Raw genomic sequence first — 22,098 nt, forward strand, 5'->3', positions numbered from 1 at the left:
GAAAAGTGAAAATTTTAAAGCTCAGGTTTGACCCCATTACTCTCCTACTATAAAAAATATTCTCCACTGGTTTCCTATTACATCTAGAATAAAATATAAATACCTTTGTTCAGTTTTTAAAGTCCTTCCAGATTTGGTCCTAGATTCTTTCCAGGATCATTACATATCAACTTCCTTCACACACACTTCATTTTAGACAAAGTGACCTGTTTATTGTTCCATATATAGCAATGATCATCCATTCTCCCATCCAGTGTTTGGTATTATGCATAGAGGGTATTCCCTCTTCATCTCTGTGTTGGGCATCACAGTGCTACCTTCCATAGGACTTTCCTGAGCATCACTCTCTCTTAGCTGAACGGCCTGAAATAACTTTGTATCCTCTTTGTAGTTTTCTCTATAGAGAGAGGTTTTTTTTTTGAGGGTGGAGACTATTTCCTTTTAGTTCCAGCACAGAGCCTGATCCTCAGTAGGCACTTACTAAATGAATCAATGAGTTATGCACTGGGATCCAATTTATGTCCTACTGTGAGTCTTCTGTTAGCCCTCTTAATAGCCCTAATGCTATGGAATCAAAGAAGTTTCTGTTACTTTTCCCTTGATTTCCCTATATTACCATTTGATCCTTTTTTTTTTTTTTTTTTTTTTTGCCATATCACACCCCGAAGATATCTTTTATGCTGTTTCCCCTAGATAAAGCTTACTTTGTATTGGATTGTAACCTCACATACCCATTTCCTGCTCTTGGAGGGATTCTTCATTTTAATTCTTAGGAGAATATTGTATTCCATGATATTTTTATCTCACCTATGTTAAAAAAAATAGGCTTTTGTTTCAGGGAGAAGCTAAAATTCATACCTTACACGTGCTGAAAATTTAATGTAGGGCACTTTAAAAAAGTAACAAGAGCAATAAAACTTGGGGGGAAAAAACAGATTCAGAAAGTAACAAGGATAACAAGTCAGATGAAACTTGGTAAGTTTCAAACTACTTCTTTCGATTAGTAGATGCATTTTAAACTTTTCATAAACTATGGAATCTTATTTTTTTTGTTATTTGTTTTCTTGTTTGGGCATAGTAAATTTTGTGGCTGCGCATGGTTACTGTTATTGCAATAATGATTTTGTTTTTCTAAAAATGTGACCTAAGGAAGGTTGCCAAACAGGAAGACTGCTTTGAAATCTTTCATATTCTATTTACTGGAAACAATCTGTTTCCTAGAATCTTAAAACTGAATTCTATAAGTAATAAGCTAACAGACTCGATGTCTTTCCTAGATTAGCCAAATTATTTATTTTGTTTTGCATGCAGAAGGAACTTTCCCATTACTACATGCCTTGGATGGAAATAGCCAACAATTTGCCTCTCATGATAGAGAGTCATCAGCTCCGAGTCAGAGTGGATGAGGTAACTCTTTCACTTTCGATCTTTCTGTCTTTCTTCTGTCCTTTCTCTGACCCTACCTGTGTTTTTTCCTCACTCTTCTGACTTTAATACTTATTTCTCTTTTTTCTCTTCCCCTCCTCATCTTTTCCTTTCTTCTCCCCTTTCTCCTTTTTCTCCTTCTGTCTTTTTTCTTTCTCCTCTGCCTTTAGCCCTCAAATATCTACTAGGTCAACAGAGAGTCTCCATAATGTGTGTGTGTGTGTGTGTGTGTGTGTGTGTGTGTGTGTGTGTACACATGTAGGGGTGGGAATGAAGGGAGAGAATTTCAATAACCTATTGGTATTTCACTGAAGATAAGAAAGGACCCTCTGTCTCCAAATATTCTTTTACTTTAAACTTTCAATTCAACAAGAATTTATCAAATACCTCTTCTATATATGACACTGGAAAAAAATATAAAGATGAAAAACAAAGTACTATATTGTTTTTCTCAGGGGAGAAAAGATACACATACAAATTACTGTGACACAAGACAGAATGTGGTAATGGGGAAAGAATCTAGATAAAATATTAAAAGAAATAGAAGGAGAGAGAAATTCAGTGTTTTGCTAGTAAATATTTAACATTCAACTTTCTGGGAATGGTGGTGGAAAAATGTAGATTCATAACACACTTTAAGTTTAATACATTATTAACATTTTCTTCATCACTATCATAAGTCTGTACAATCAACAAAACAATAAATAAAAGCCTTATTTATGGCATTTTCCAATTTCCAAGGTATGAATACCCACATTGAAAATTTAACAATTAGCTCTAGTGTGTCTTAATAAGTAAGCTCTAGCATATCACTGGAATAATTTCTACCTGGGGAAATACTTCCTCAGAAATCAGCTAAGAAAACTGGCAGATAACTGCTCTGAGTCTTACTTTCCTCATCTATTAAAATGAAGGAATTTGATTCAATGGGCTTCAAGGTCCCATATAGTTTTAAATATATGATCCTATGGTCATATGAATCATAGAGGATTAGAAGGAATAAAAGGATTTTAATAAAGGGGTGGAGTTGTCACACATAAAAGATAGCCTATTAAAAATGCACAGTGACAAGAGAGGTAGGATTAATTAAGAAGAATAGTAATATAGTTTGAGTATAAGGTAATGTGTGTCGGGGGAGGATAGGAGACTAGAGTGAAATGGTCCTGAAAAAGTAGGTTGTTTTCAGATTCTGGAACTCTAGAATGAGGATTTTGTTTGCTTGTTTGTTTTTCCCCTAGAGATAATAGGACTTTCCTGAAAGATTTTAAGTAGAGGAATTAGAGGGTCAGATTTATGCTTCAAGATTACTTTTGTAATTGTGTGGAAAATGCAATAGAAAGAAAGGTTGGTCACAGAGGTTGCCAATTAAGAGACTTTTAAAATAATCTAATTGCTCAGTGTTAAGAGAACCTGACTAAAGGTTGGAGCTGGATGAGGACAGAGGAGAGGATGGATTTCATCTGTGAAGATGAAATAAAGAGACCTTAACAACTAATTGGAGATGAGAGTGAGGAAGAAAGAATAATCAAAGTTGTTCCAGAGGCTTTGAAAGTAAACAACAGGGATATTGATGAAGGTACCAATAGAGATAGAGAAGCGGTAGGAGGACAGGTTTGGGAGAAGAAGATAAAAGGAGAACAACAAAAAGATATGTTGAGTTTGACATGGAACATCCTTGTGAGAGATATATTCAGAATATGGTTAGAAACTTCAGTTTAGCATTCAGGAAAGAAATTAAAGTAGAGATATATAATTATAGGATTCAATCTTCATAGAAATGATATTTGAGCCTATGGGAACAAAGAGAGAGGGGAGAAGTAGCTATTGTTGTTCAGTCATTTCTGACTCTGTGATTCCATTTGGAGTTTACTCGGCAAAGACACTAGAATGGTCTACCATTTAGTTCTCCAGCTCATTTTAGAGGTGAGGAAACTGAGGTAAATAGTGACTTTTCCAGGGTTTTATAACTAGTAAGCATTTGAGAGTGAATTTGAATTTAGATCTTTCCTACTCCAGGCCCAGTAGTTTATCCACTGCCCTAGCTAACTGCCCAAGAAGTTAGGTGGTTTTTAATAGCTGGGCTAAATCAAGTTGGGGGTAACTGGCAGATCTCAAACATGTTGGTGAATTAGGGGGATGTTTACATGGACAGATGAGAATGATTTGTTTGAATGGCCATGAAGGTGGCTAAAGCAGGTGTACTTAGAATACTTAGAGATTGGCCAGACATTGAAGATGCCAAGGTTATCAATTACATCCTAGGCCATCACCTATCCCCTTTTGACTATTCTGCTACTGAATTTTGATGAGTGTAAAAGAGAGAGTGAAGCTGATGACTTTGTGAAACTCTGACTCATTTAAATCCAATTCACCCATCAGTCAAGAAATCACTCTGTGATATCATTGGTCCTCTTCAAAAAGGAAGAACGAACAATAACAGCATAAATGTATGTATGGGGGAGAGCTAAGGAATGGAAAGAACAGCTAGACATGGTAGAATCAATCTGATTTTTGTTTTCACCTGCCTCTTCTGCTTGTACTATCTGGAGCTGTTTCTCAGGAGCAAATCAGACTTTCTTTTTTTCTTGCTTCCAGTCCCATATTAGACTCTCTTCTTCTATTTTCCCCCAATCACCCTCGACCCTCTCTGCTTCTATCAACACTGCCCCACCCCACTTTATTCTTTTCTCCCTTTCGTTTTCCTGTTACCTCTCCCAATTTGATAATATCTCTTGGACAGATGCCCCTATTAAGCTGTCACCTCCTGAAAGGTCATCGAGAACAATACTTGGCTCATCTGCTGCTTAGTTTTATTACTATGGGATATGTCTGGCAGGAAGGAGAGAAGAACATTCCTAAGGTAAGAGGTAGAAAGTTTCGACTTTCTTGAAAATGACAATAATGGGCCTTAAGCTCACAAGACAGATTTGATATCACTTTTATTCTTTTTCTCAATTTCCTATGGTGATGTTACCATCACCCAGAGAGTCAGTCTCTGTGCTCTCTCTTTCTGTGTCTTTCTTTCTCTGTCAATTTATGTGTGTGTGTGTGTGTGTGTGTGTGTGTGTGTGTGTGTGTCTGTCACTTGTTTCTTGTGTTTTCTTGGGAGAGCTTGGAGAGGGAATGGGAAGAATAAGATGGTTAGGGTTCCAAATGCCATTTATTGGAATTAACAAATTAGGTTTATTCATGTATTTTTTGGCCTCCAGAAGAAAGAATGATTCAAAACAACTCCACAGAGTTATTAAGAGCATGGCTTTTTTCAATGTACTTTAGCATGTATTGTCTTCTATGATCCTCAATAGGAAGGGAGGATTTAAGTTATCTCCATTTCACAGATAAGGCAGCTGATATCCTGAGATTAAATGACTTCACTAAGGTCACACATTTAGGAACTTAATAGAATTTAGATCTTATGACTCTTGTTCTAATGTTCTTACCAATATAATAATAGCACACAAAGTCAATAATAGTGATGACAATAATAATAACTAGCACTGATAATGCTTTAGGGTTTGCAAATCACTTTAGGAATATTATCTCATTTTAATTCTCATAACAACCTGGAAGGTAAATACCATCCTCATTTTTATAAATGAGAAGATTGAAGCAGGGGTTAAGTGATTTGCCCCAGGTTTCAAAGCAAATAAGTTCTCTATTCATGGTGCGACCTAGTCCTGCCTACTCTTACTATCCTCCTAAATAGCCAATATACTTCTCAGTTATTCCTATATTCAATCTCTCCTTCAGCTACAAAAATAACCTAAGGACATGTTTGACCATGTTATTCCTTTCTTAGAAATATTCAATGGTTTCCTCCATTTTGCTTTTTAGTAAAACATACAAATTCCTCAGCCTGATAATTTAGTCCTCCCGCAATCTGACTTAAATCCACCTTTCCAGTTTTATATCACTTTATATCACTTCCTTTCCTATATTTTATGTTCTATCCAAATTGAACAAAATTTCCCTAAAACTCAACATTCCATCTCTCACCTCCACATATTTGCACAAGTTATTTCCCATATACTTGAAAATACTCCCATGCTTCATAGAATCTTAATTTGACTTCAGACCTTAATTCAGGGACCACTTCCTTCATGGAGACTTCTTTAATTCTCTTAGTTGTTAGTGATGTATTCCTCCTCAAATTACCTTGTACTTACTGTCTACCTATAGCATGTCCACCCATTAAAATATATATCTCTTGAGGGAGGAATGGGATAAATTTTGTCTTTATATCCATAGTGTCTAGCAGAGACATATATACAGTAGGTACCTAATAAGTGTTTTTTTTTTTTTAAACAAATTGAAATGGGACCAAGGATCAAGAATTTTATCTTTGATAGTAGCAGTGAGGGACATGTTAGAAACAAGCATGGTGTCTTCCATGAATTGATTTTAAATCTATTATCTCCCCAAATATCCATGTTCAAAAACCATGTCTATTATTGGTGTTTCTTCCCTATCCCTTGCTGACCAGTGACCAAGTCCATTCCACATCAAATTATTTTTTATGCTGTCTTTTCTACTCTAAGAGAGGCCTGAATATCAAATGACTGGGCTGTTATAGTATTTTTCACTCCCTCCTGCTCTCCATTCTTTCCCTCTTAAGGATTTCCTTAATCACAGATTCAGCTTTAGTACTTTTCTTTTCAAACCCTTTCACTGATTCCCAGTTGCCTACCGGCTAAAATTCAATTTCCTTACCCACGCATTCAAGGCCTCCACAACCTGTTCAATACAACTTTATAGCCTTTTCTCCTTTTTAATATCCCATAAAGTCATGGCATATTAGGTAGAGTATAGAAGTTGGAGTTAGGAAGATCAGAAATTTAACTCCTGTTTCAAATAATTCATAGTTCTGTGACACTGGATGAATCAGTTAACCTCCTTCTGCGAGAGAGAGAGAGAGGCAGAGAGACAGAGAGACAGACAGAGAAAGGGATAGAAACAAAGACAGAGAGTGTGAGAGAGAGAGAGAGACAGAGAGACAGAGATAGAGAGGCAGAGAGGCAGAAAGAGAAAGGGACAGAAACAAAGACAGAGAGTGAGAGAGAAAGACAGAGAGACAGAGACAAAGAGAGACAGAGAGAGAGAGAAAGTGAGAGAGAGAGAGAGAGGGGTGGGGGGTGGGAAATAATTGTTATTAGAAATTATTTCCATATATCTAGCTGAAATGGCTTCCACTGAAATTTTTCTACCTCTTGTTCCCAATTATGCCCTCTAGGTCCCAAGAGGTAGATTTAATTCCTAACCTGGACTACTCCCAGATGCCATTGGAGACCTCTAGGATAAGCTCCAGTCCTAAAGAGTTTGTCTGTGCCTATGTTTGTGTCTAACAGGTTCTTCCAAGAAACTTGGCCCTTCCCTTTGTGGAAGTCTCTCAAAATTTGGGTCTACCTCCTATACTGGTACACTCAGATTTTGTCCTGTCAAACTGGAAGAAAAAGGATCCAGATGGGTGAGTCCAGTAACATATATTTCTGGGATGGAAAGAAATGAAATTCAGTTAGAAATGGGAATTTCTTCATATGAAGACTTGCAGAACATTTAACTATTCATCAAAGAAGTTATCTAGGAAATGATCTGGATGTCTGGCGATGTTGAAAGTGAGAGAGAAAGAGAAAGAAAGAGAACTATAATAGAAACAGAAGATAAAAATGATCATGAGCCTTCAGGTACTCACTATACTAAGAAGTGTGTGGTTTTGTGGACTTAAAAGTTTGGCAGATCTTCATGTTCTTTATTTTCTTCCATCTTTGCATAAAGTACTATTCTGGTACATAATAAGGAATCCTAAGTGTCAGATCCTCTTTCTATTACTATCAAATAAGATAATATTTGTAAAATGATTAATACAGTATCTGGCTTTATAGTAGGGACTTAAATGCTTGTTTCCTTTCCAAACCCCTTTATCCTCAATACCCTGAAACTTCTCCTTTGGGTTTTTTCCATCTCTTTGTATTACTTTTGTTCTTATTATGTTTAGGTCACTCTTTTCTCCTTTTTGTGGAGTTTAGTATCTGTTTCATAGGCTTTCTCTCTATTCCTATTTTTATGCCTATAGGCTTTAATATACATTATATATGTGTATGTAACACATTTGTATATTCTGTCCTCCAAGTTTATCTAATTAAACTCTGAAGAACTATTTTTTCCCCTTTCTTTGCTACTCACAGACTGGTTATAACCTAGGCCTTGGGGACAGAGACAAAAATGAAAGAGCCCCTTTCTTTAGTGCATATGATGAATCTAGATGAAGTAGCTGCAGTATTTTAATTCAAACCCTGTGTTTTGATTTGGCTAGAACCAATATTATTTTACATAATTATTACTTCAAATGATATAAATTCAAATATGTGGGACCATTTCCTACTATTCATTGCTTACATTAATCATGATGACCTAGTTGTATATATCAAACTCATGAATAGTGAGATGGAAACCCTATATGAGTGGGGATAAGGGGAAACATTAGCAGATGCTGGGACTTGGAAAAGCTTCATGTAGAAGGCAATATTTAAGTTCAATTTTGAAGGAAATGCTTTATTCTGGGAAGTAAAAAGGGAGCTTGTACATAACCATAGCTCCTCAATGGACTTGTGCTATCACAATCCCCTCTCTGATCACAATTCTCTCCTTTCATGTCTATCTTTCATTCTTCCTAAATTTATTTGTCCATATTGTGACTTCCAGTACCACCAATCCTTTTTCTTCTCCTCTTTTCCCAGCCTCATTTTCTTTTCTTAAATCATGACCCTTTTGCTTTCTAGTTAAATGGCACACTCTACATCTTTGAAGCCCTTGCTTCTTAGTCCTAATGATTTTTCTTGTCCCTAATATCCCCTGATTTTAAGGCAAAAATGGGATAGAGATATGGCATTAGGGTCAGGAAGACCTGAGTTCAAATTTCCTTTCTGATATATGGTGTCTATGTGATCCTGGGCAAGTAATTTTACTTCTCAAGACCTCACACAGTTTTCTAAGAGTTCTAAGACAATAGCAGGATACAATAGATACACTGGCAGGAGTTCTATAAATAATTGAAATAATAGATTGAGTCCCACAAAATGCTGTGCCCTCACATTACTCTCACCAACTGAAGTCATTGGTGTAAATTGATCTTTTGCTAGACTTCCAGAAAGGGTAATCTGTAGACTGAGAATGATTGACTTGTCAGTTGAATCATTTCCCAAGAGAATTAGAACACTTCTTTAGGGAATTTATCCATACCTCTAAACTTTAAATTCAGAACCTAGAAGTGCTAGAGAAAGGCTGACAACTAGGTACTTTTTACAAATGTGTATTTTAAAGTCAACTAGTATAGCTCAAACTTTGATCACCACCTGGTGGCTTTCACAAATATGGCACCCTTCAGCAATTGTCAAGGGGCAGCTAGGTGGTGGAGTGGGTAGAGTACTAGATCTGGAATTAAGAAGATTGCTTCAAATATGACCTCAGAGACGTAGGAACTGTGTGACCCTTGGCAAGTCATCTAACTCCGATTTGCTTAAGTTTCTTCTCTGTAAAATGATGACACATAGGTAAGGAAATAGCAAACCCCTCCAGTATCTTTGCTAAGAAAATCTCATGGACAAGTCTATGAGTCATGAAAAATCAGACATGAATGACTGAATGAAAAAAAAATCCTCTAATATAAGCAATATTTTCTTTTGGGAACCCGATAAATTTCATGTGTACACCAAGTATTGTAATGAAGTCAGGATTACCTTCCTCTCACTTTCCCACTTCCTTTTCTCTCCCCAACTCTGTTTCTTTTTTTCTCTCTCTATCTCTATTTCTTTTTGTTTCTCTCTGTTTCTGTCCTCTCTGTGTCTCTATGTATGTGCCTCTCTCAGTATCTTTCTCTTCCTCCCCCCTCTTTCTCTTTCTGTCTCTCTGTCTCTCTCCTTTACTTTCTCCTTCATTTCCCATCTTTCACAAACACATATGTGCCCACAATCCATTTTTTCATAAACAGTTTCCTACTGGATGTCTCTATATGATATTCCATTGTTATCTTAAACTTGAAATATCTAAATTGGAACTGAAAATTTTTTCTTCTAAATCTAATTGCCCTAGGGGCAGAGCCAAAATGGTGGAGAGGACACATGCTTCATTCTGAGCTCCCCTTCTACTCTCATTACTGATTACCAAATTCAACCTCTGAAATAGTGCTTGACTGGTAGAATCCACAAACATTGGGAGTACAATAAATTACCAGCAGAAGATAATCTGGAAGATCGCTAGAAAAGGTCTGTACTCTCATCAGATTTAGCTCAAAGAGAAAATATTAGACATATTTGGTTTATAGAAAAACTTCTTTCACCTTATTAAAAAGTGGGAGAGGAAACGGGAAAAGGAAAAGAGTAGGCTAAATAGAAGGGAATACAGAAATAATAAGGAAAAGTTATAAGAAAGGGGGAGGAACTAAAAGAGGGTAGGAGGGATTCTAAAGAGGGAGAGTTGCATGAGGCAAGTGGTGCCCATAAGTTTAATACTGGGGTGGGAGGTAAGGGGGAAAAGAAAGAGAAAAGTATAATCTGGGGATAATAAGATGGCAGGAAATACAGAAACAGCAGTTTTAACTGTAAATGTGAATAGGATAAACTCTCCCATAAAACGGAGGTGATAGCAGACTGAATCAAAAACCAGAATCCTACAATATGTTGTTTACAGGAAACACATTTAAAGCAGGGTGATACATACAGAGTAAAGGTAAAAGGCTGGAGCAGAATCTATTTTGCTTCAGGTAAAAAAGCAGTAAAGTAAAAAAAAAAAAAAAAAAAGCAGGAATATCCATCCTTATCCAGATCAAGCAAAAGCAAAAATTGATCTAATTAAAAGATAAAAGGAAGGAAACTATATCTTGCTAAAGGGTAGCATAGATAATGAAGCAATATCACTACTAAACATATATGCACCAAGTGGTATAGCATCTAAATTCCTAAAGAAGAAGTTAAGAGAGCTGCAAGAAGAAATAGATGGCAAAACTATAATAGTGGGAGATCTCAACCTTGCACTCTCAGACTTAGATAAATCAAACCACAAAACAAATAAGAAAGAAGTTAAAGAGATAAATAAAATACTAGAATGACAAGACATGAGAGATATTTGGAGAAAACTGAATGGAGACAGAAAGGAGTACACTTTCTTCTCAGCAGTTCATGGAACCTATACAAAAATCGACCATATGTTAGAACATAAAGACCTCAAAATTAAATGCAGGAAAGCAGAAATAGTAAATGCATTCTTTTCAGATCATGGTGCAATAAAAACTACATTCAAGAAAAAGCTAGGGGAAAATAGACCAAAAAGTAATTGGAAACTAAATAATCTCATCCTAAAGAATGAACAGGTGAAACAGCAAATCATAGATACAATTAACTATTTCACCCAAGAGAATGACAACAATATGAAAACATACCAAAATTTGTGGGATGCAACCAAAGCAGTAATAAAGGGAAATTTTATATCTCTAGAGGCTTACTTAAATAAAATAGAGAAAGAGAAGATCAATGAATTGGGCTTGCAACTTTAAAAGCTAGAAAAGGAGCAAATTAAAAACCCCAATCAGATATTAAACTTGAAATTCTAAAATTAAAAGGAGAAATTAATAAAACTGAAAGTAAAAAAACTATTGAATTAATAAATAAAACTAAGAGTTGGTTTTATGAAAAAAGCAAACAAACCAGATAAACCTTTGGTAAATTTGATTAGAAAAAGGAAAGAAGAAAATAAAATTGTTAGTCTTAAAAACAAAAAGGGAGACCTCTCCACTAATGAAGAGGAAATTAGAACAATAATTAGGAATTACTCTGCCCAACTTTATGCCAATAAATTTGATAACCTAAGTGAAATGGATGACTACTTTCAAAAATACAGGCTTCTCAGATTAACAGCAGAGGAAGTAAATTGTTTAAATAGTCCCATTTTAGAAAAAGAAATAGAACAAGTTATTAATCAACTCCCTAAGAAAAAAATCTCCAGGACCAGATGGATTTACATGTGAATTCTACCAAACATTTAAAGAACAAGTAACTCCAATATTATATAAACTATATGAAAAAATAGGGAATGAAGGAATCCTACCAAATTCCTTTTATGACACAGACATGGTACTGATACCTAAACCAGGTAGGTTGAAAACAGAGAAATAAAATTATAGACCACTTCCCTAATGAATATTGGTGCAAAAATCTTAAATAAAATATTAGCAAAAAGATTAAAGAAAATCATGCCAGGATAATACACCATGACCAAGTAGGATTTATATCAGGAATGCAGGAGTGATTCAATATTAGGAAAACTATTAGCATAATTAACTATATCAATAACCAAATTAACAAAAACCATATGATCATCTCAATAGATGCAGAAAAAGCATTTGATAAAATCCAACATCCATTCCTATTAAAAATACTTGAGAGTATAGGAATAAATGAACTTTTCCTTAAAATTGTCAGCATCTATTTAAAACTGTCAGTAAGCATTATATGTAATGGGGATAAACTGAAACCATTCCCAATAAGATTTAGAGTGAAACAAGGTTGTCCACTATCACCATTACTATTCAATATTTTATTAGAAATGCTAGCTTCGGCAATAAGAGTTGAGAAAGAGATTAAAGGAATTAGAATAGATAACGAGGAAACCAAATTATCACTCTTTGCAGATGATATGATGGTATACTTAGAGAACCCCAGAAAGTCTACTAAAAAGCTATTAGAAATAATCCACACCTTTAGCAAAGTTGCAGGATACAAAATAAATCCACATAAATCATCAGCATTCTTATATATCACTAACAAAATCCAATAGCTAGCAATGCAAAGAGAAATTCCATTTAAAATAACTGCTGTTAGTATAAAATATTTGGGAATCTCTCTGCCAAGGGAAAGTCAGGAACTATATGAGCAAAACTACCAAACACTTTCCACACAAATAAAGTCAGATCTAAGCAATAGGAAAAATATTAAGTGTTCTTGGATAGGTTGCACAAATATAATAAAGATGACAATACTACCTAAACTAATCTATTTTATTTAGTGCTATACTAATCAGACTCCCAAAAAGCTATTTTAATGATCTAGAAAAAAATAACAATAAAATTCATCTGGAAGAACAAAAGGTCAAGACTTTCAAGGGAACTAATTTAAAAAATCAAATGAAGGTGGCCTAGCTGTACCAAATTAAAACTATATTATAAAGCAGTGGTCACCAAAACCATTTGGTTTTGGCTAAGAAAGAGACTAGTTGATCAATGGAATAGGTTAGATTTACACTACAGAATGGTCAATAACTATAATAAGCTAGTGTTTGACAAACCCCAAGACCCCAACTTTTGGGATAAGAATTCACTGTTTGATAAAAGCTGCTGGGAAAATTGGAAATTAGTATGGCAGAAACTAGGCATTATTTTTGTTTTTCTTCCTGGGTTATTTTTACTTTCTGAATCCAATTCTTCCAGTGCAACAAGAGAACTGTTTGGTTCTGCACACATATATTGTATCTAGGATATACTGTGCCATATTTAACATGTATAGGACTGCTTGCCATGTGGGGGAGGGGGTGGAGGGAGGGAGGGAGGGGAAAAGTCAGAACAAAAGTGAGTGCAAGGGATAATGTTGTAAAAAATTACCCAGGCATGGGTTCTGTCAATAAAAAAAAAGAAAGAAACTAGGCATTGACCCACACTTAACACTGTACACCAAAATAAGGTCAAAATGGGTTCATGATCTAAGTATAAAGAATGAGATTATAAATAAATTAGAAGAACATAGGATAGTTTACCTCTCAGACCTATGGAGGAAGAAGGAATTTGTGACCAAAGAAGAATTAGAGATCATTATTGATCACAAAATAGAAAATTTTGATTATATCCACTTATAAAGTTTTGTACAAACAAAACTAATCCAGACAAGTTAAGGAGGGAAGCAATAAAGTGGGAAAACATTTTTACAGTCAAAGGTTCTGATAAAGGCCTTATTTCCAAAATATATAGAGAATTGACTCTAATTTATAAGAAATCAAGCCATTCTCCAATTGATAAATGGTCAAAGGATATGAACAGATAATTTTTGGATGAAGAAATGGAAAATATTTCTAGCCATATGAAAAGATGTTCCAAATCATTATTGATCAGAGAAATGCAGATTAAGACAACTCTGAGATACCATTACATATCTCTCAGATTGGCTAGGATGACAAGAAGAGATAATGATGAATGTTGAAGGGTATGTTGGAAAACTGGGACACTGATACATTGTTGGTGGAATTGTGAATGCATCCAGCCATTCTGAAGAGCAATTTGGAACTATGCTCAAAAAGTTATCAAACTGCATATTCTTTGATCTAGCAGTGTTTCTACTGGGCTTATCTCCCAAAGAGATCTTAAAGAAGAGAAAGGGACCCTATGTGCAAAAATGTTTGTGGCAGCCCTTTTCGTAGTGGCTAGAAACTGGAAATTGAATGGATGCCCATCAGTTGGGGAATAGCTGAATAAGTTGTGGTATATGAATGTTATGGAATATTATTGTTCTGTAAGAAATGACCAGCAGGATGATTTCAGAAAGACCTGGAGAAACTTATATGAACTGATGCTGAGTGAAATGAGCAGAACCAGGAGATCATTATACACTTCACCAAGAAGACTATATGATGCTCAGTTCTGATGGATGTGGCTCTCTTCAACAATGCGATGAACCAAATCAGTCCCAATAGTTCAATAATGAAGAGAACCAGCTACACCCAGTAAAAGAACTATGGGAAATAAGTGTGGACCACAACATAACATTTCCACTCCCTTTGTTTTTGTCCATTTATATTTTTGTTTTCCTTCTCAGGATATTTTTACCTTGTTCCTAAATCTGATTTTTCTTGTGCAGCCAGATAACGTATGAATATGTACACATACATTGTATTTAACATATACTTTAACATATTTAACATGTATTGGTCCACCTCACATCTAGGGGAGGGGATGGGGGGAAGGAGGGGAAAGTTGGAACAGAATATTTTGCAAAAGTCAATGCTGAAAAATTACCCATGCATATGTCTTGTAAATAAAAAGGTATAATAAAAAAATAAATCTAATTGCCCTGTTTCTAGTGAGAGTATTACTGACTTCTATTGCCAGGTCTTGTTAATTCTGCCTCCGTAATTTTCATCCTTTTTTCTTTCTCTTTCCCCCAAACAGGAGATTACCATATATATTCATCTCTATTCACATTCAAATCCTCATTTCCATTATTTTAATATACTTTTAATTGCTCTCCATGTTCCAAGTCTTTCCCTTCATCAATTCATCTTCCACAAAACATTTAAGATAAATCCTTGTAAGGGTCAAGTATGACCATTATTCCTCTGCTCAAAAACTTTCTATGACTCCCAAATGCATCAAGCATAAAATTACAGTCTCTTCATGGTATTTCAGATTTTCCACAATCTGCCTCCATCCTCCCTTTTCAGTCTAATTGTTTTCCTTTTATTTATTCTGTATTCTAGGCATACTTACTAGGTAGGTTATTTAGAACTCAATTTGATACTATATTCACACATAAAACACTCTTGATTCCATGAGAAAAGTATTGCTTCAACTAAAAGGAATTATTTCATTCCCTGTAGGATGCCATATTAATGCTAATCACCAGGTGGCAGACAAGGCTTGAGCAAAAACCACCTCTGTCCAAGCCTTGTTTTCAGAATCCATCATTTAGAGTTTAGAAAATGCATTAATTCCATTTTTAAAAAGCTCCTAAAACTTGTTTCCTCATCCATTTGAGTTGAGCATATTCCATAAGTCCTCAGCTTGCTTCCATTTTGGTGTCCATTTTGGTGACAATAAGCTTCAGCTTCATGGATCCTGTCTACAAGAGACTGAGGTACCTGCCAGGAAATTGACTCCATGTCTCTTCCTGAAAAGGAGACACATGTTAACTCCTGCTTAGCACTTGGATAGACCAACTGATATTACTCAGTCCCTATGATCTATCTACTCATTCACTCTGCCTCAGCTATAGAGATCATACGCTCAATCTTGCTATCATTTGCAAATGTTTCACTTTCATGTTCATAAGCTCTAATATAACTTTATCTGATCATAATATTTTATCTTTCCATCTTTATGGTTTACAACACATAATCATACTCTGCATACTAATGCATTTTCTCTACCTGCTCCACTATTAAATTTTTTCTTAAGTCATCATTCCTGAACTGACTATACTTTCTTCCCTTTCTTATATTAGCTCTTTGGGCAAGTTAGCAAACTCCAACCTTGGACTAGTTTGTTGCTAGAAGAAATGACATAATCTTGTTGATTAGGCCCACTACAAATTAATTTCAGCAACCCAGTTCTTCTATACCTCCTTATTCATCTCTGCAGAGTGCCTCCCTTCACATTTTTCACAGAAGAGAATTGGCAAGAAGCCATTTGCCAGGAGCTCTGTCTCCTTTCTTTTTCCTCCATCTCACTTCATTGAGACATCTTACTCCTCTATCTTTCCTTTGTTGTTCCTCCTTAGTTTTTGAATAGGAGGTTTGACAAATGAGGGGACCACTTGAATGTGAATTGGACTTAAGTGAATCAGAGTCAAAGATGAAAAGTTGTGTTTTCTCTTTGACAAGGTTGACCTCGGCGTGTGTGCATTTGATTCTACCTCCCATTTGCTGTAGCAGATTAACTCTACTACTTTCTACCTCTGTCTTTCCATTTCTGCCTCTCTTTATTTTTGTCTGTATCTATCTCAATCTGCTTTCCCCCCTGCTTGTCTCTGTCTTTCTCTGTCTCTCTGTCTTTATCTTTCTCACTTATCTTTTGCAGAGGTTCTTTCTCCAGGTCACTTGAGTCTAGGCACTAGCCAAACTCTATAAAATAAAAGCATTGTAAATATGTGAGTATGTGAGAGAGAGAGTGGGAATGGGTATTTTTGGTTTCTGAATTACATGTTTCTTAAATTAAATTCCTCATATTTTCTTTCCTTGTAATTTGTGATCAATACCTGAAACTTGGATAGACCTCTGGAAATCAGGTAATTACCATACTCTACATTTTTATTTCAATGCTCTACTTAACAGTTTATAAAGCACTTTGTCATCTGTTATATTTTTTTGATCCTCATGATAACCTGGTAGAATTTTAGCGTTAGGTGCTCTTATTCCTGTTTTATAGCTGAGAAAACTTTTTAGCAATAAGAGGGAGGTAGTCATGTCAAATTTTACCATAATGTATTGTGTTTGGATCAGGATGCCCCAGTTTAACAAGGATACTGACAAGTTTGAAAGTGACCAGAGGTGAGCAACTCAGATTGCTGAAGGACCTTGAGTCTCCGTCAAATAAATCCTGTTTGAAGAAAGGCTAGATGTTTATCCTGGTGAAGAGAAATGAAGTTGAATGACTGTCCTATGGAAGAGTAATTAGGTTGACTTTGGTGTCCCCAGCAAACAAGACTAGAAACAATACTCACAAATTAAAATCACAAATTAAAACAATAACAACAACAAATTTAAGGTTGGTATAAGAAAAGCTTTCCAACAAACTATTCAAAAATGGAATGGATTTCTTTAGAAGCTAATAGTTTAGACCTCAGTGACCATTTGTCATCATTAGAATATTATTTTTAGAGGGAATTTGGTTATAGATCCCAGAATCTGGAGTCAAGGAACCTGAATCCAAATCTAGCCTCAGACATTCTCCACCCCTGTGACCTTTAACAAATGACTTAACCACTGGCTGCCTCAGTTTCTTCATTTATAAATGAAGGTAACAATAGCACTTATCTTCCAGGGTTGTAATGAATATGAAATAATATAATATTTGTTAAATTGCTTTGCAATACTTAAAGAGCTATGTAAATGTTGGAATTATTTGGAATAGAATAATAATTAGGAATAATTATATTATTTTTGGTGAAGGGCTTAGATGGCCATGGAGGTTCCTTCCAATTCAAAATTCTGAAATTCTGTGCTTCTGCATAATCTTGAGAAGGAGCAGAAGTGTCAGACTCAGGGGAAGAAGAGAAAGGGGAAAAGAGAAAGTGCACGGCTCTCTGAGCATGTGTGTGTGTGTGTTTTTTTTTTTCCTTTAAGGAACCTGGACATCATTGTCTCACTTCCCGGAGGTGAGAGTCTGAAGGGCTTTATCCTGGTGACTCTTTTGGTGGAAAAGGCAGCAGTGCCTGGGATTAAGGTATTTCCCCACCCAGAACCTTATTCCATCTGTATATGTCAGTCTGATAGCTTCTTTTAGCCCTAATCCCTGACATCTACAGTTTGCTTTTTCAATATTCTCCACCACCTTCCAGCAGTTACTTATTTCCACTCAGAGAAGCAAGGCCTAACTCCCAAGTGGTTTTGTCTTCCACTGAACTAAAGCACTTAAACTCATGATGTCAGAGCTGGAAGGGACTTTAGGATGCAAAGTGCTATACAGGGTATTATGGATAGGATTTACATCATAGAATATTAAAAGAGAGAACAAAGAATAGTAAAGATAGATGGGTTCTTTGAAATTAAGTTAACCTTAATTTTACAAGGAGTGAGAAGTGTGAGGTGGTATTTCAGAATTGTTTTAATTTGCATATCTCTAATTAATAGAGATTTAGAGTATTTTTCTCATATGACCATAGATGGTTTAACTTTGTCATCTGAAAATTGTCTGTTCATAATGTCTTTTGAACATTTGTCATCGGGGACTGACTATTTTTAAACTTATGATTAAAAGTTATGATTTGCCCCTCATCAGCCCTGCTGTACATTGTTTTTGATGGCTAATTCTTTTTTGGAAGGTATGGTCAAAGGATATAAATAATGGAGCTAGTTTGAACTGATTATGAAATTTTTGGTGTGAACATTTACATGTCATAAAATACTATTAACCAGGGTTTGATTTGCTGTTTTCTTAATTTTCTAGACTAAAAAATGGATAAAATATTAATTATGAAGATTAAGCTTAAAAATATAACATGCATTTTCAGAGAACTGATTGTTAAACTTTTGCTGGGACACCTCTGTGGATTAGCTAATTTATCTTTCTAGATTATAAATTCCTTGAGGTCAGAAACTACATCTTATACTTTCTTGCATTCTCCTTATTTCCTAGAACAATTCCTTCTATGTAACAGACAGTCAAACTTTTGTGGATTGAGAAGCAAAAATTGGTTTTAGTTTGACCTGGAATAGGAGTAGGATGGATGTGATTGTGGGGTAAAAGTATGAAAACTAGGATTGACTTAAAATGATTTGAATGTAAGTTCTGTTTACTGCTTCTGTGATTTGGGGGTAATCATTCAATCTCTTGGTTACTTTCATCAGTAAATTTAAGGTATCCTAAGCATGGTCTCTGCAGATATAGTTCTCCCCTGAAGACTTTCCCCCAAACCTCATAAATAGTTTGATGTAATATAATAATCCTTCTTTTTGTATCCAGCGTTAGAGTTGACAAAGACCCTGTCAGATAAAATAAACTTTTTCTAATTTTCACCACTTTATAGATAAGAAACAAGGTCTAGAGATGTAAAGGTTCATGCTGCCACCTAATGGTAAATCTGAGAATATATTCTGGGTCTTCTGACCCCTAACGGCACTCCTAAATTTTTTTGTTTGGATTTTTGAATTTTTGTTTGGATTTAATGAAGCTTTTCCTGATCCTCTTGGCTGTTAGTGTCCCCCCAATATTATTCACTTATTGTTTTTATTGGTATATAATTAATTATATTACTGTATGGGAACTTCCCCATTAGAATGTAAAATCCTTCAGAGTAGAGATATTTCACCCCAGACTTTGTATCTTCAGCATCTAATCCAGAGCCTGGTCCATAGCGGGGGCTTAATAAGTGCTTGTTTATTGAATGATTTAAACATTAAGATTTATGTATGTACTACTTGACTAGGGACTCGACTATTTTTTTTTCATTTAACAGTATTTTTTCCCCAGTTGCATGTAAAGAAAGTCCTCAACAATCATTTTGTAAGATTTTGGGTTCTATTTTAAATAGTAACAGCAATACTGTGTGATGATCAACTATGATAGACTTAACTCTTCTCAGCAATACAATGATCCAAGACAATCCCTAAATATTTAACATTAAAAATGCCATCTACATCCAGAAAAAGAACTGTGGTGTTTGATTGAAGACTGAAACACACAATTTTTACTTTTTTTTAAAAATTGTCTTTTTATTTTTCTTGGGTTTTCCATTTATTCTGATTTTTCTTTCACAACATGACAAATATGGAAATATGTTTAATGTTATTATATATGTATAAAGTACATTGAATTGTCTGTTGTTTTGGGGGGGAGAGAGGGAAAGGAAGGAGAAAATTTTGAAACTCAAAATCTTACAAAAATGTTGATCATAAAAAATGGAAAGGACCCATATGTACAAAAATATTTATGGCTATCCTTTGCACAGCAGCAATTTGATATGGGATTATACATGTACTATCATATAAAAGATATTTCTGTATGACTGATACTATGCACAATGTTTTCCTGTTCTGCTCAATTCACTCAGCATTCGTACACATAAGTTTTCTAGGTTTTTCAGGAATACACTTGCCATCATTTCTTATAGAACAATAATATTCCATCAGATTCATATACCTCAATTTGATTAGTCATTCCCCAATTGATGGGTATATCCCCAATTTCCAATTCTTTGCCAACATAAAAAAGGCCGCTTCAACATTTTTGTACATGTAGGTTCTTTCCCTTTTTTTCATGATCTCTTTGGGATACAGACCTAGTGGAAGTAACTCCAGAACAAACAATATGCACATTTTGTCCTTTGCATGTAGTTCCAAATTGTTCTCCAGAATGTTTGGATCAGTTTACAATTACACCAATAGTTCTTTAGGGGATGCTATTCATTCACTTATTGTGCGGTATTTTGTAGTAACTGGTTAGGTACCCTAGCCAGCTACTTGACTGAGAACTTCATGAGAGTAGGGTGGGCATCTTATTTCATCTTTATATCCTCCCACAAGCTTAATACAGGGTCTGAACCTAGTAGGTATTTAATAGATGCTAAAGTTGAATGACAGTGGGGTAGAGTCAAGTTGGCAGAGAACAGTAAACAATATAGCTGAGATCCAAACACAAAACTCCTCTACACAGATTTAGAAAATGCATGAGACAAAATCCTTAAACTTCATATTTCAAGAAATGTTAGACTTGCTCAGCTCTGTTCAAACTAGAGATTAACATGAAAATAGAAAGGATCTACCAGTAACCTTTTGAAAGAAATTCCAAAATGAAAACTCCAGAAACATCATAGCCAAAAATCCAGAGCTTTCAAATCAAAGGAAAAAAATATATTGTAAATAGAAAAAAAATTCAAGTACTGAGAAACTACATAGAAACATATGGTTTGGCAGCCACCACTCTAAAGGATAAAAGGTTTTTCAGAAGCAAAGGATATAAGTTTACAGCGACAAGAACCTTAACCAGTAAAATGGAGTATAATGACACAGGGAAAATGTGGATCTGTAATGAAATAGAGGACTTCCAAGCATTCCTTATGGGAAGACCAAGCTTCATAGAAACTTTCATGTTCAAACACAGGAACAAAGGAAAGCATTAAAAAAAAGTGTAGATGAATGAACAATGATAATTGACTAAACTAGAATAAACCTCTTAAAATGAAATATGGGGTATGTATGTTCCAGCTGAGCTCTGTAATCATCAAGGATCATAGAATCCAGTTATATCTTAATCATTTAAGAGAAGGATGGAAAGAAGGAAGAAGAGGAATAAACTGGATGGGTAAAGGAGGAGAAGAGAAAGGAGAGTTAGAGGAAATGATCTCATATAATTAGGTTGCACAAGTTTGACATCTATATAAACAAAGTGTTGGGGAGCAGTTTATACTTCAACTTTATTCTCAATTAAACTAAGGAAAGAGAAAATACATATACAGAGTTAAGAAGGGAAATATTTTTCATACAATAGGGAAATTGGACGGAAAGGAGAGAAGAAAGGAAGAAGAAATAAAGGGAGGATAGATTAAAGAAATATACTAATCCTAAGCAAAAAAAAATCTAAGAATATATAAAAATATTTATAGATTTTTTTCAGGTGGAAAAATTGAGAATCTGAAGGACATTTGAGAAATCAGTTGGGGAATGGAAGGTCAAGTTATGGTATATAAATGTAATGGAATTAGTATTCCATTCCACTACTATGTTATAAGAAACGAGGAAGGGATAGCTTCAGAGGAAACCTGAAAATTTGTATGAATTGATGAAAAATGAAATAAATAAAACCAGGTGAATAATGTATACAATGACAGCAATTTGCTAAAGATAAGCTTTGAAAAAATTAGGAAATCTTTTCAATATAATGACCTACCAGATAGAGAACTAATGATAAAACATGCTGATAAAGGGAGAGACAGATGCAGAGTGCTAAATGAGACAAATATGTGTATGTATGTATTTTATATATTTTATATGCATATATAAAGTATATTATATATAATTAATATAGAGATTACATACATATATGTACACATGCATATGACATAGACATAACCAATGTGAACATTTATTTTGATAGACTATCCCTGTTTGTAACAGTTTGCTTTTCATTAATTCTTAAGTTCAGAGGTGGTGTGGAATTTCAGATAGAAGGTGAGAAGGTAGAGTTTTGCTGATTTAAAAAATATATAA

General features: G+C 34.9%; 1 protein-coding gene across 2 annotated transcripts in view; it reads left to right on the plus strand.

Moving 5' to 3' along the window:
* The window catches only part of IDO2 (indoleamine 2,3-dioxygenase 2), a 77,101-nt gene that overhangs the window by 28,058 nt on the left and 26,945 nt on the right, over positions 1–22,098 (plus strand). The window contains exons 1-6 of one of the 2 annotated variants that reach the window (XM_031950741.1): positions 687–975; positions 1,312–1,407; positions 4,166–4,285; positions 6,771–6,889; positions 16,446–16,460; positions 17,518–17,617. In XM_031950741.1, the coding sequence (XP_031806601.1) occupies positions 1,333–1,407; positions 4,166–4,285; positions 6,771–6,889; positions 16,446–16,460; positions 17,518–17,617 (429 nt within the window). In that variant the 5' untranslated portion in view covers positions 687–975; positions 1,312–1,332. Of the gene's footprint in view, positions 1–686; positions 976–1,311; positions 1,408–4,165; positions 4,286–6,770; positions 6,890–16,445; positions 16,461–17,517; positions 17,618–22,098 lie in introns of those variants that run through there. The other variant, XM_012539988.3, reaches the window with a different exon arrangement.

The sequence above is a fragment of the Sarcophilus harrisii genome, chromosome 2, assembly GCF_902635505.1.
Source record: "Sarcophilus harrisii chromosome 2, mSarHar1.11, whole genome shotgun sequence".
NCBI classification, from domain to species: Eukaryota; Metazoa; Chordata; class Mammalia; order Dasyuromorphia; family Dasyuridae; genus Sarcophilus; species Sarcophilus harrisii.